Raw genomic sequence first — 13008 nt, 5'->3', positions numbered from 1 at the left:
AAAGCTGCTGTAAAATCCAAAAACGTAGCTCCTACTAGTTTCCCTTCATCTAAACCTGTTAGCCACTCCTCTGTCATTTGTACTAGAGCAGTGTTTGTGGAAAAGCCTTGTCTATATGCATGTTGGAAATTTGTCATCAATTCATTTGTACTGAAATAATCCCTTATTTGATTAAAGATGATCTTCTCCAAAATTTTGCTTAACACTGGAAGTAAACTGATAGGTCTACTATTTGATCCAGTAAAGCCCACTTTTGCATCCTTAAGAAGGGGTATAATTTTTGACTGTTTCCAAAGCTCAGGAAAAGTGCCACTCAAAACAGACCTATTAAAAATGTGACTTATAGATTTTGAGAGTTGATTCGCAGCTACTTTAAGTATTCTTCCTTCCAGATTGTCTATGCCTGCAGATGTTTCAGTAGATAGACCCTGTAACAGCTTCTCTACGGCATCCTGAGTTACAATATTAAATTTGAAGTTGCAGTTTTTGCCCTGCATTATGTTATCAACCAATTTCCGGCATGCATCTCTATCAGTTTTATTTATATTAGATCTTAAATTGTCCACTTTTCTTGCAAAAAACTTGTTAAAATAGTTTGCAATATCATGTGGCTTCGAAATGAACTGCCTCTCACATTCAACAAATTTTGGGGATGACTTTGGTTTCTTGCACATTAATACATTCAGTATTTTCCACAGTTGTTTACCATCATTCGCAGAGTTATACATTTTCTGTTTAAAATAAACTTTCTTTTTACTATGATTTAATTTTGTGACTTTATTTCTTAATGTGCAGTACGTCTTCCTATCTTCAGGTTTCCCTGTTTTTTGAGCAACTGTTTTGGCTTTATCCCTTTGAAGCATCAACAATCTCAATTCATTGTCCAGCCACGGAGCACTGTTACTTCTTATTGACCTTTTCTTAAGGGGAGCATGCATATAAACCAATTCAATCAATTTATCCATAAACATATTTAAAGCAGTGTTGACATTCTGTTCTTCAAGAACATCTGACCATTGCATATAATTAATGTCTAATATAAATAATATTTAGGCAATTTAGTTTTTCTTGATAAAGCGATCAAATTGTGGTCACTACATCCCACATCTTTAGAAACTGTTTGTGAACAAAACTCTGGTATATTAGTGAATATCAGATCAATGCATGTAGATTTATTCCTGCCATCAATACCTACAGAGATTCTAGTCGGCTGAATAACAAGCTGGGTGAAATTACAGATACTGGTCATTAAGGACAGTTTTTTGTGAAAGGGACAAAATTTGGAAACAGTTCTAAAATGAAACCGATTCTCGATACCCAACCCTACTCTTAATGCAAAATATTTTAAATATATTTATTTTAAAAATAAATATTTAAAATTGTTTTTTAATAAAAAAATCTTTTGATTTTAGGGTCAAATATGACCTAGACAAGTTTTTTTGTGAGTGCAACCACCTCAAAGTAGTTAAAAATATCTGTTATTTATTACCTACTTATGTTTAAGACAAAGGCTCACCTAAGGATGGAAAGCTGTACCGCCCGCTCCGCTCTGTGCTGGTCCAGGAGGCAGATTAGGTCCTGGAAGGTGTCTCGGCTGCGAGTTACCTCATTTCTCTCTTCCTCCAGTTGGGAGGCGTCGTCGCAGAGCAACTGCTCCAGGGTCAGTATTACCTCTTTGGTGGCTGGCATTTCCTTCAGACTCACCACCAACATCTTTAGCTCTGTGTCTTTAAAGTCATGCTCTTCTTGAGACTCTATAGAGGCAAACAATGCTGCATGTTATTTTAAACGAGGTACAAACATGTGTATCCCAAATCAAGAGTGAATATTTTTGTTGTATTAACATACTGCTTATTACAGGGCTGTGGTAATCACAGGGTTTGGGATTGTTCAAAACATCTAAATTAAAGCAATTAAATTTGGCAAGCAGATGCAATAATGCATGATGATACCTTTTTTCTCCAGTTTGTGGACCATGGAGATATGGTTGAGGGCAATGATGGCCAGCATGCTGTGATGATTCTGAGCAGAAAGGCACTTCTTAAGCGTGGCACTGACATTGCAGGTGACTAGTTGCTCCGCAAGACTCTTGTGGCTGGAAATCAGCATGATGATGACCAGCAGCCCGTTCCGCACAGACAAACCACAACTGCATAAATCACAGTAGAAATATGAATGTGAAATCAGTTAATTCAGTCAATTGTGCTACATCTAAAACAGAATTTCAAATTCTTACCCCGTTGTGCCGAGCATTAGGTCAATGGCAGAAGGGATGGCACACAGGAGACCTTTGGAGCCTTCTGGTGTAGCAGAGCCTATGCTTGAAAAAATCTCCAGCATCATCTGAGTGCCAGACTCAGAAAGGGGTAGACATGCACCCACACTGCGGGGGTCATGTTTACTGGCACCTGTGATGACCTTCAGAGTCTGGGAGAGAAACATTTATATTCGTCATCACTCCAAAGTTTCTATACTTCTGTATCCATAAAGGTATATTTGCAGTGTACTGTATGTGCCTCAAAAAGATTCTGCTAAATAGATAAGAGGATCGTAAGGAAAGTAATTATTCTGGCTACGATTCCAATCAATTCTGGTTCCTTAAGAAATCCGTTATTAATATTATTAAAAAAAGTTAAGTAGCATTGGTGCATAAGTCACATTTTATTATTACATTCAGAAATAAAAATGAAGCACTTACAAACATTATAAGCACTATCGAGAGAGTCGAGTTCTGGTGGAAGGGTGACCTATGATGTAGCTCATCTTCTCTTATATTGAAATCCTCCGACATTTTACTTTAAAACTTCTCTTTTAAGATGTCTAATTCGTAACAGACATTTTGTTTTGCTCCATCCTCTGTGCTTCCGCGTTTGTCAATCCTCACCCATGTTTACGCTACGTGTACGTCATAAGTCGAGTCAGCGGTCACCCTTCCGCTAGAACTCAACTCTCATGAATTCGTGTACACATGTTGCCAGAAGCCAGAGATTATTAAAGTTAATAAAATATTTAATTATCAATATTTTAAGACAAACACGTCACAAGAATCCCCACTCACCGCCAGTGCGATCTGCTGCACATGTATACAAGTAGGATACTCCTGCATGCAGCACAGGACGGCTTTAACACCGCCCTCTGTGGCGAAGGAGACCCTCCACTCGTATTTCAGCATAAGACTGCGGGTCAGCAGCAGCGCAATCACAGCGTTCTGCTTGGGCTGACTGCCAATCATCTCTACCAACATCTTTAAGACTTTGTCACTGGAAAAAGAAAAAGTAGTTATTTTAAAACTTTTTGCGATCTAAACTAATAATAATGTAACTTTCATTACGATTTATGGAACGTAATTTATTACGCATTGCATGTAGACAGTCTACCTTTTTCCAAAAAAATTGATAACGCTTTACTTTAGTGTCCTCGTCACACGTTAAATGTAGATTAATTTGAATGAAGAATGTAGTAATAACAGTAAATTACACAATTACATGCAACTAGCTCCCTAATTCTCACCCTATAGTAAGTACATGTACTTAATGAATAATACTCAGTACTTAAATGTAAAATTACACTGTAACAAGGAGGACCGCTGAAAATAAAGTGTAACCTTTTTTTTTTTAAAAGTGTTATATTACACATTAAATTACAATGAAAAAAAAAGAACAATACCAGTATGGTACTTAAGGTAGAATCGTTCTGGATTTTTTCTTTTGCTACTGGAGCAAATGGGAATGTAAAATTGTATTTGTTGTAGCTTCCTGTTCACTGCTATAGAAGTTCACCCAACTATGAAGACTTCTGCTTCTGAGAACCCTGGAAATGTGAAAAGGGTCTAGTTCATGGATAACAAATGAGTGCTCTACGAGTGGTTTGGTTACAATGCTATAGGGAAAACTACTTTCAAAACGCAAGCTCGTTAGGTAATGCTGTGCTATCCTCAAAAAGAATTTTGATGAATGGTAAAATTGAATATAATTTGTATAGGATTATGTTGTATATTATACAAAGTGCTGTGAGAAAGAGTATTTTCTTTAAGTCATAAAATAAAAAATAAATAAATTGTGGTATTTCTGGTTTGTAAGTCCCACCGGATAGTTTGTGTCGAGTCTGATCTGAGGGTGCTTCTCTCTTGGGGTCCCTCCTCCTCGAGAGTCTTGCTGATAACTTTCATGCCCGCCAGCTGCAGTCCAGAGTCAGAGCTGCTCTTCTTCATGATGTCCACCACCTCACCCATCTTCTCCAGACAGCTCTTCTTACCCTGCACCTTTGGACTGTTGAACACTGCAGTGTACAGCAACAAAAACAACAACTATTTTTACCCACTGAATTCTTTGACAAAGAAACTTAGACGAGATACAGTAGATAAGAAACACTACTGGATGTTGCGATATTTTGTTTACAATCAGGGCCTAAATCTAACATTTTGCCACTTCTACCAATGGCCAATGACTTAAGGACATTTATCTGCCATAAAATATGTTTTACCAGCCATGAAGCTGTTTTTGCAAAATCAGGCATTTATGCCACCAACACTTTAGATACCAGTGAACATTCACAATTCTCTATTCCAATTTCAATGCTACAGCTAAAATTACTAGCCTAACAAAAATAAATATAAAATTGAAAATATTAAATTTTTGAGATTTTAATATGCAAATGACACATTTCTGAGCGCTTTATTAAACAGAAATTTGCTGTTGGTGTATTAGCCTAAAACAACATGCTCGCCAGATTGTTTATCTAAATAGCCCTATGTTGTTAGAAATTACTGTTTACCAGGTTTTAGGTCATTTCCTTGATTTAATTTTTTTAATTATTTTTTAAAATTAAAACATCATAAATTATGATATTTTTTTTTACTTTGAGCAATTCTGGAGCTATAATTGACTCTTCTTAGGAGCATATAAAACAAAACAGCTCCTTGGAAAAAAATGAAATATAATATTGTAGTAGTTATAAACAAAGGTTTATTTTAGTTCAGATTAGTTTGAGGGCAGCAATTGTATTCATAATGTCAAAATAAAACCGACGTAATGTTACTTGAAGGCATTATAGCCTACTATCCCTGCCAAACTTCCATGGTTGCAGTCAGTGTTACTACAGTAAATCCATGGTGAATGTTGCTGATCGGTGGACACAGGATAGTTAATTCATGGAACAATGTTTCTTCCTGGTTTCCACGTCAGTGCTGTTTGATTCATTGATAACGGAGAAATGTGAATGTTTCTCACTTGATCTCGCAGGAGTCTCAGCGATGTTATTACTTCTATGAAAAAATGCTTCCTTTACTGGATCTCTTATTAGCACTGTGTCGCTTGATCAAGATCTGCGTAAAAAACGGCGATTGTCGCCGAAAAGCGACAAGTTTGCAGGTGTGATGTAATGAGTGATTAATAATCAAGGATGAGCATTTCTACATTCAAAGAGTGATTCAAATATACTTTTAATCATGTTTGCTGTGAGTGTTAACCAGCTGCTTTTAGGTACATTCTAATGTGACCCTGAACATGTGTTGTCTATATATCTGTTTCTAGCTGACAAGTTAAGGTTATAGGTCCAACTATACGTGACTTCACCTGATTTACAGAATTGCACCTCTTTCATGTGTAGGGCTGGCTATCGTAACAAAATTTTCGATACCGATACCTTGACTTTAATACCGGTTCCTGATCGATACTTTTTTCGATACCAATTTTATGAAACCATTACCTAAAAAAACACTTATTTTTTTCAGTCTGTTTGTTGACTTTTTTTACACATATTTTGAGTATGTAAAAAAGCACCAATGCTAAAGTTTTCTGTTTCCTAATCACTTAACAACATGTATTCTTTAGTTCAATTAGCTCATTTTTCTTAATGCATTGTTTAACAATGAAACTGAATGAAAATGAATTGAACCGAACTCAGTACCCAGCCCTATTCATGTGTATATCTCTAGAAACTAAAGTGAATAGTATCTTCCTGAGGAGGGAATGTATTATCATTATGTTTTGGTAGTTTGTCCTGATGATAGTTAGCGCAGGCCCTCTTCAACCTTGGAGAAACTGCGATTCCCTAGTGCTTTTGTGTGTGCGTTGGATGTTCTGTGCAGGTCTTGTATAGGAGCTATGGGACACTTCGAGATGCAACAACAGAACCAAAGACGCCTTTCTCCGAACTCCGAGGTCACCGCACACCTAAATCTAGGAATCGTGCGACGACTATCTTGACTAATGGCGACATACTCTATCCATCTATGTGTGGAAATTTGCTTAGCCAATCAGAAATTGCAACATGAAGCAAAGACGTAACTTAGACCTTGGTGAAGGGTATAATTGCTGTGATCTTTGTAACTGTAAGGGGGCCGGCCTACGGCCTCCTGTGTGAGTCTTGAAGCTGACTTCTGCTGATGAAACTACAAACTATCTTCAGTAATTCCTTATAATTCTGACTCCGGGTCTTCTTTCAAACATCTGGTCCTTGGATCCTAAACTGTTACCCCCTAACAGTAGGCCTACAGAAACTTCATAAAGTAATCAAATGTTAAATAAGACAACATGTCTTCTTCATTGTATAAATTAAATAAAGATTAATCATTATTAAAGTTACAAAAGTTATTCAGACAAGAGCAGTACATTTTTTCTTCTTTGTCCTTTGTTGTTTGATTAACATTAAAAACGGAGACAGCAGCAGGATTATTAGGCTGCTGCCACTTTAAGACAATGCACGGATCCAATTTATTGACACATACTGCGTTTTTTTTCTCAACAGTTTGTTCACTTAAAACAAAAGCTAAATTAAATGTGTGTGAATTTGTCCGTTCATGCGCAAGATGATGAATTAGTCAGGTACATTGGACCTACATAATTCTCTTAAATATAAATATAATAGGCACTGTAGTCGTTAGAGAGTCAGACTTGTAATCCGAAGGTCGCTGGTTCAGAATGAACAGCGCCCTCTTTCACCCTCAATACACATGACTGAGGTGCCCATAAGCAAGGCACCGAACCCCCAATCGCTCAACAGGGTCTAGGGCTGGGACGGTTACCGCGGTCACGTGACGCCTACCACGGGTCTGAGCACGTCAGTGTCATCACTGCAAAAAAATACATTGGCCTGCACGTGAGCACGTTGTGTCTAATGACATGGATTCATTGATTCTAATGACATGGATTATGTCTAATGACATTGTGTCTTACATGGATTCAAGGTTTTCTAAACAAAACTTATCAAAAAATGGAGAAAATCCGAACTTTCGCCAGTTGGGGACCGCAATGTTCCATGACACATAATAACATTCCCTTCGTATTAGAGATGTGAGGATGGGCTATTATTTCATCCGCAACTGCATCACAAATCTCATCATCCATCCACACCAAAGTTTTTTGAACAATTTTCAAAACCGCACCTGCCCACCATCCGCTGATTGTTTTAAGGTCTATGGGCGATGCAAGGCGCTGCTGCCGCGAGGCTAGAAAGCTCTTGGCTGTTCTAGAAAGGAGACTGATCCAATGCAGCAAAGATATTTAAAGGCTAATGTCCCTAGTATAGCCTATAGGCTATGTTGTATCCCAAAATTCCGATTGGTGTGCAGGAACAAAAATAAATAAATAGCCTAATAAATAACCTGACTGGGCTACTGTACAATTTTACCATTGCAATAAAAAACGCAATTTGTCACATAATTTCAACATGCTGCTATTTAGCCTACTAATTAATGCCTATTGCACTTCATTTTTTTGCAAAAAAGAAAAGCGGTTTACCACTATACCGCAGGAATTTCTTGCTTTTCAATCGCGGTTAGAAAAAATCCATACCCTCCCAGCCCTAAAGGACTCTGGGTGTGTGTCCACGGTTTGTGTGTGTATTCACTACTCACTGCTCCTAATGCTCTTAACTTGGAAGGGTTAAATGAAGACAAATTCCAAGTATGGGTTACCATACTTGGCCTTCACGTTACATCACGTTGTGATGGTAGGATTAGGTTTAATGGTGTTGGGATTAGGGCAAGGGTGACAACAGTGTGTTCACATAATTCATTGGATCACATAGTTTGGTGTAACAGATGGATTGGTCACTGGCCATTTCCTCACAAATACAATGGCCCGACTGGGAAAACCACTGATCAGGCAGCGCGAGTACAAATCATCTTTTGCGTCTTGATGCACTTGAATGCACATACTCACAAAATGTCAAAATGAATGTCTTGGCGAGTATCTTTGTGAACACAGTTTGTCTTATTGGAACGTAAACAGCTGAGATAAAATGGGTTGCGCTTCAATATTTTGGATCCGTGCATTGTCTTAAAAATGACAGCAGCCTAATAAACCTGCTGCTGTCTCTGTCATTAATGTTAAAGGGGACCTATTATACAAATTCCCTTTTACATAATGTTTGAACATGTGTTGGCAGTGTGTACACACAACCTCCTTACAACCTACTTACAAATGGTAAAAATCCAGCCACTCCTTTTTTTAAATCATCATAAATAATAAGCAATGTCTCAGAATAAGCCACTTGCAGTTTCTATTAGGGCTGTGTATCACCAACAATGTCACGATACGATACACATCACGATACTAAAGCCACGATACGATACGCATCACGATATGGATCAATTTGGAATTTAAATTTCTTTTGAGCAGAGTTTAGCAACAGTAATATCTCTATTGAATAAACAGTGTTATAACGGTTGTGATAACTGAAAAACTATTTAGTTTTTGTCATTAAAAAACAATGAGAGTTAAATTAAATAAGTTTTGGAATTTGCACCAAACACAGTGATTTCTTTACATTATGTTGAAATCATTTTAAACATATAAATACAATAGAATAAAGATAGCCTACCAATAAAGAGACATGTTTTTGAATATGTCTAGCACTAGTATTAAGAACTTAATAAAGTAATTAAATGTAAAATAACATTGGGTAGTATTTTAGTCCTGACTAAATTAAATACATCGACTATAAATCCAGATTCCTTATAATTAAAGCTATCTTTTGTTGTTTTGACAACAATATTAAATGACAGACACATATGGCTTCTGTCACTTTAAGAGCTAGTGCACGGATCCTGTTTTCATTGTGTGGGATACTCACCAAGCCATTTTTGACATCATTTTGCTTGTTTTTCGCTGTAAAAGCGATATAATCCGTGAAAAAGTTGGTTTTTGACGTTTTTTTTTTTTCATGCATAATCATGTGTTCAAAGCATTTTCTACTAGTTGAGAGAGGAATTACTGCTGTAAATTGACTTGGTCTATTTTACTGTCATTAGTGAATATTGTAGAATATAAAAGCGCCCAGAATAACCTAAAATTGTTATTTCTTAACATTCTAATAACGTTCTTATAACGTTCTTATAACCAGGAAATAACGTTAATACAACAATTATATAACGGGAGAATGGTACGTTCTAATGACGTTTGAATCATGTTCTTATAACCAAGCAAGAACGTTAATACAACGTATATATAACGGGAGAATTGAACGTTCTTATAACGTTTTGAATAAAGTTCTTATAACCAAGAAATAACGTTAATACAACGTTAAAAAACTGGACGTTTTGAATGTTCCTAGAACATTCAGAAATAACGTTAACGTTTTTATAACTTAATGGGAATGTTATGAAAACGTTCTTATAACCTAAAATTGTTATCTGGGGAAGAGGAGAGATTTGCGATTGCATTGAACACATTTTAAGTGCAGGACTCTCTGAGCGAGCCCAGAGAAAATAGACCTATTCTAACAAGAGCAGCGTGTATCTGAGAGCGCGGCACATTATATTCCGCGCGGGAGCAGAGAGATTCGTGCTCGCTCATTATATTAATGTACTTTCGCGCTACAATAATGCGCTCTCGACATTTGACAGGAAAATGACGCCACAGTTCTGCAGCATCCATCTTCCCTGTAACGTAACACCAGAGCACTGCTGTTTACCATAGACAGTAAAAGAAAACTGCTGTTTATCCTAGCCTCGCAGTCGCTGCTTAGAAGTGCAACATTGTAAAGGGTCCGTCTGAAACAGTGTCGCACGGCGCAGCGTAACGTTCGCTCCGAACGTTGTGCAATTAAATAAATCGGTATGGCGGTATATTCAAAATTAATATCATAACAAAAATATACACTGGTTTTTGGTATGAACCGGTATACCGCCCAGCACTACTTCAGCGCGTTTGACGCTTGCCTTGAGCAACCCATTTTGAGAGACAGAAGACGCTGCACAGCTGGACACTCAATCAATGTTTGAGGGAATTTCCCACATTATAAGTGGGAAACCTAAGGGAATGATTAGAATAATGCGTAATACTCGCAATCCCGTGCTGAAATTCGAGCCCTGAATTGGCTACATTCAAAAGCATGAGAGTATCGATACAGCAACTACGTGCATCGTCAGGAGTTCCTGACGATGTATCGTCGTATCGATATTCTGAGCACAGCCCTAGTTTCTATGCAATGTGACGACACAAATGCTTAGGCCCACGACTACTGACAGACTCTTTCCTATTAGCATAGCTACCACCCTCAGTGAGCTGTACACACTCCGCCATGTTTATCTCCTCGCCAGAGCATTTAACAGCAGCATTCAAGTAAGAAATATAGCCTTTTCTTATTAAAGCTATTAAAGTTATTCAATCATGAGCAGTGAGTGATTTTGTTTTTCTTTCGTTTCATATTAACAGCATATAGCAGTGGGTACTGCATTTTACGCTGCTGTCTCTTTAATACACAGATCTAATATACACATGTGATTTCTTTACTTGTTTACATTCACAGACATAACCGACTGTTTATGTGAACTTTGAGTGTTTTTGACAGTTTAAGCGCAATAACACGTGAAAGAGAACTTTGTTTAATTCTCACGGGACGCTCCGTCTAACAGCCAGCTTTCTGTGCGCGTGCTTCGGATGTGAAGTTTAAAACGCATGCAGATAATAAACTTTCATGCTGATGAAGAACTGCAATGTCACGCGCGAGAATGACAGTGATAGAGATGATAATCAAAACCAAACAGACGTTTTAGATTTTGGCAGAGTATCTGAGGAACGAGATGTAAAGGCTTCTGGAAAGCGGGGCGAGGAGCAGCAGCTCATTTGCATCCAGCATACATGGATGAAAATAGCATGTTTTTCCTTTCACTCAAAAAAACTCAAAGATGTTATAATAAATGATCTGTGGGTATTTAGAGCTGGAACTTCACAGACACATTCTGGAGTAGGGCTGAACGATTATGGAAAATAATCTAATTGCGATTTTTTTTAACCAATATTGCGATTGCGATTTAAATTTACGATTACTTTTTAAGTTCTTTACCTTCTGTATTAGTCGACAAAGACAAGCAATAAATCATTGTACAGTAGGGATGGGAATCTTAAGGCAGCTCATGATCCGATCTACTTTTTTTCTTATTAATTAATCTTAACACTTAAAATATGCATTTAATTACATGTGTAAATATACATACTTTAAAAATATACAGATCCTTCTCAAAAAATTAGCATATTGTGATAAAGTTCATTATTTTCCATAATGTAATGATAAAAATTAAACTTTCATATATTTTACATTCATTGCACACCAACTGAAATATTTAGCTAATGAAAATGGTTTCAAACAAAGCATCACGGTGTTTACTGAATGAATTTGCTTGTAGACGATTCACTGACCCCGCCATTCAAAAAACATTTCTACTTTTTTTCTAAATTAATCATCTGTTTTGAACGAATCGATTGAATAAACCGACTCACTCATTAAGGCAGTGGCTTGCCGCCATCTAGTGGCAATGTACCATTCTATTTTTTTCAATATTTCATTTTTCTGTATTCCAAATTTGATATTTGATACATTAGTCTCATACGATTATTTAGTGCTATGTGTAAAATGCATGTGCAAGTGCTCCTTCAAAAATATAAGTGTATAGAGCCATGTGTTTATAATTATACTTGGCGCTTGTGTGTGAATTATGTATGCGAGTGTATATGTATAATGTAAAAATAAGGTAGCCTATAAAATGTAATATGTGCATGAAGAATGGGTGATGAGGGTGGATTGATGCTTCAGTTTAACTCGGTGTGACATTGTGACTTTTAATTTGAACAAGCCAGAAAGATTTACCTTGTTAAAAAACAATAAAAAACAAAACAAATATAAAACATTTTATTTAAAGTTTATTCCTTGTTTCATGACACATACATATGGATTTCTCTGGGCTAAGCCCCGGATATCCACTCACCCTAGAACCGCCCCTATGCGTCGCGTGCCAAGTTGATGCTTGATCTGCAGACTGCTTTTCTCTCGCGTGTCACGTGACCAGTGTAATCGCAGCTTTTGCAGTTACAAAATCGTGTTTCATCATATCGCGATATTATCGCAAATGCAATTAATCGTTCAGCCCTATTCTGGAGACACATGAGACTCATTACATCTGGTAAAAAGGGGCTTAATAGGTCCCTTTAGGGATGCTGCTGCACCGATACAATTTTTCAGAACCGATCCCAAAAATTCTGAGTATCCACCGATACTGATCTGAGCGCAGTTTTTTTTTTTTTTTAAGTAGAATTTCTATAACTCCTGTGTGTTGAACTGATAATCACTCTTTTGTGAGTTAAACACAATCTACTTAATACAGACAACTTCACTATAAAGAAAAACAACAAATCAAAAACATATATGATCATAATCTATTACAAAAATGCTATTATAAACTAATTAGTGGATAATTCAGCAGTAAACATTACTCTAGAAAAACCACGAGTGCACAATTTTATAAAATATGAGCATTTAGTAAAAAAAACATTTAGTGGGGAACGAATAAGAGACAATAAGTGTAGTACTAAATCTGGTAAAACGTTACACATTGCTCTTTGTATTGTTGTAAAATACATTCATGAAAAACAAGATAAAAAAATCAAAAAGATAAAACAAAAATGTAGGCTATACTACAAAATTAAGAATTTTTTTTAAATGTATAGCGCAGCAGTTTAATAAGGCAGCAATATATGATAGATAGGACAGAACAAGAAAGGCTATTAT

General features: G+C 36.7%; 1 protein-coding gene across 7 annotated transcripts in view; it reads right to left on the bottom strand.

Annotated features, from left to right (window-relative positions):
• Nucleotides 1-13008, bottom strand: part of cul9 (cullin 9) — a 70453-nt gene that overhangs the window by 40218 nt on the left and 17227 nt on the right. For all 7 annotated transcript variants that reach the window (XM_077246829.1, XM_077246837.1, XM_077246852.1 and 4 more), the window contains 5 exons: nt 4086-4278; nt 3059-3260; nt 2237-2427; nt 1953-2149; nt 1517-1754 (listed from right to left, as the gene is read on the bottom strand). In XM_077246829.1, the coding sequence (XP_077102944.1) occupies nt 1517-1754; nt 1953-2149; nt 2237-2427; nt 3059-3260; nt 4086-4278 (1021 nt within the window). The remainder of the gene's footprint in view (nt 1-1516; nt 1755-1952; nt 2150-2236; nt 2428-3058; nt 3261-4085; nt 4279-13008) is intronic.

The sequence above is a fragment of the Siphateles boraxobius genome, unplaced genomic scaffold, assembly GCF_051911475.1.
Source record: "Siphateles boraxobius isolate OS27281-9 unplaced genomic scaffold, OSU_SipBor_1 104, whole genome shotgun sequence".
NCBI lineage: Eukaryota > Metazoa > Chordata > Actinopteri > Cypriniformes > Leuciscidae > Siphateles > Siphateles boraxobius.
Note: the sequence above shows the minus strand (reverse complement) of the source record. Positions and strands in the feature narration are given on the sequence as shown.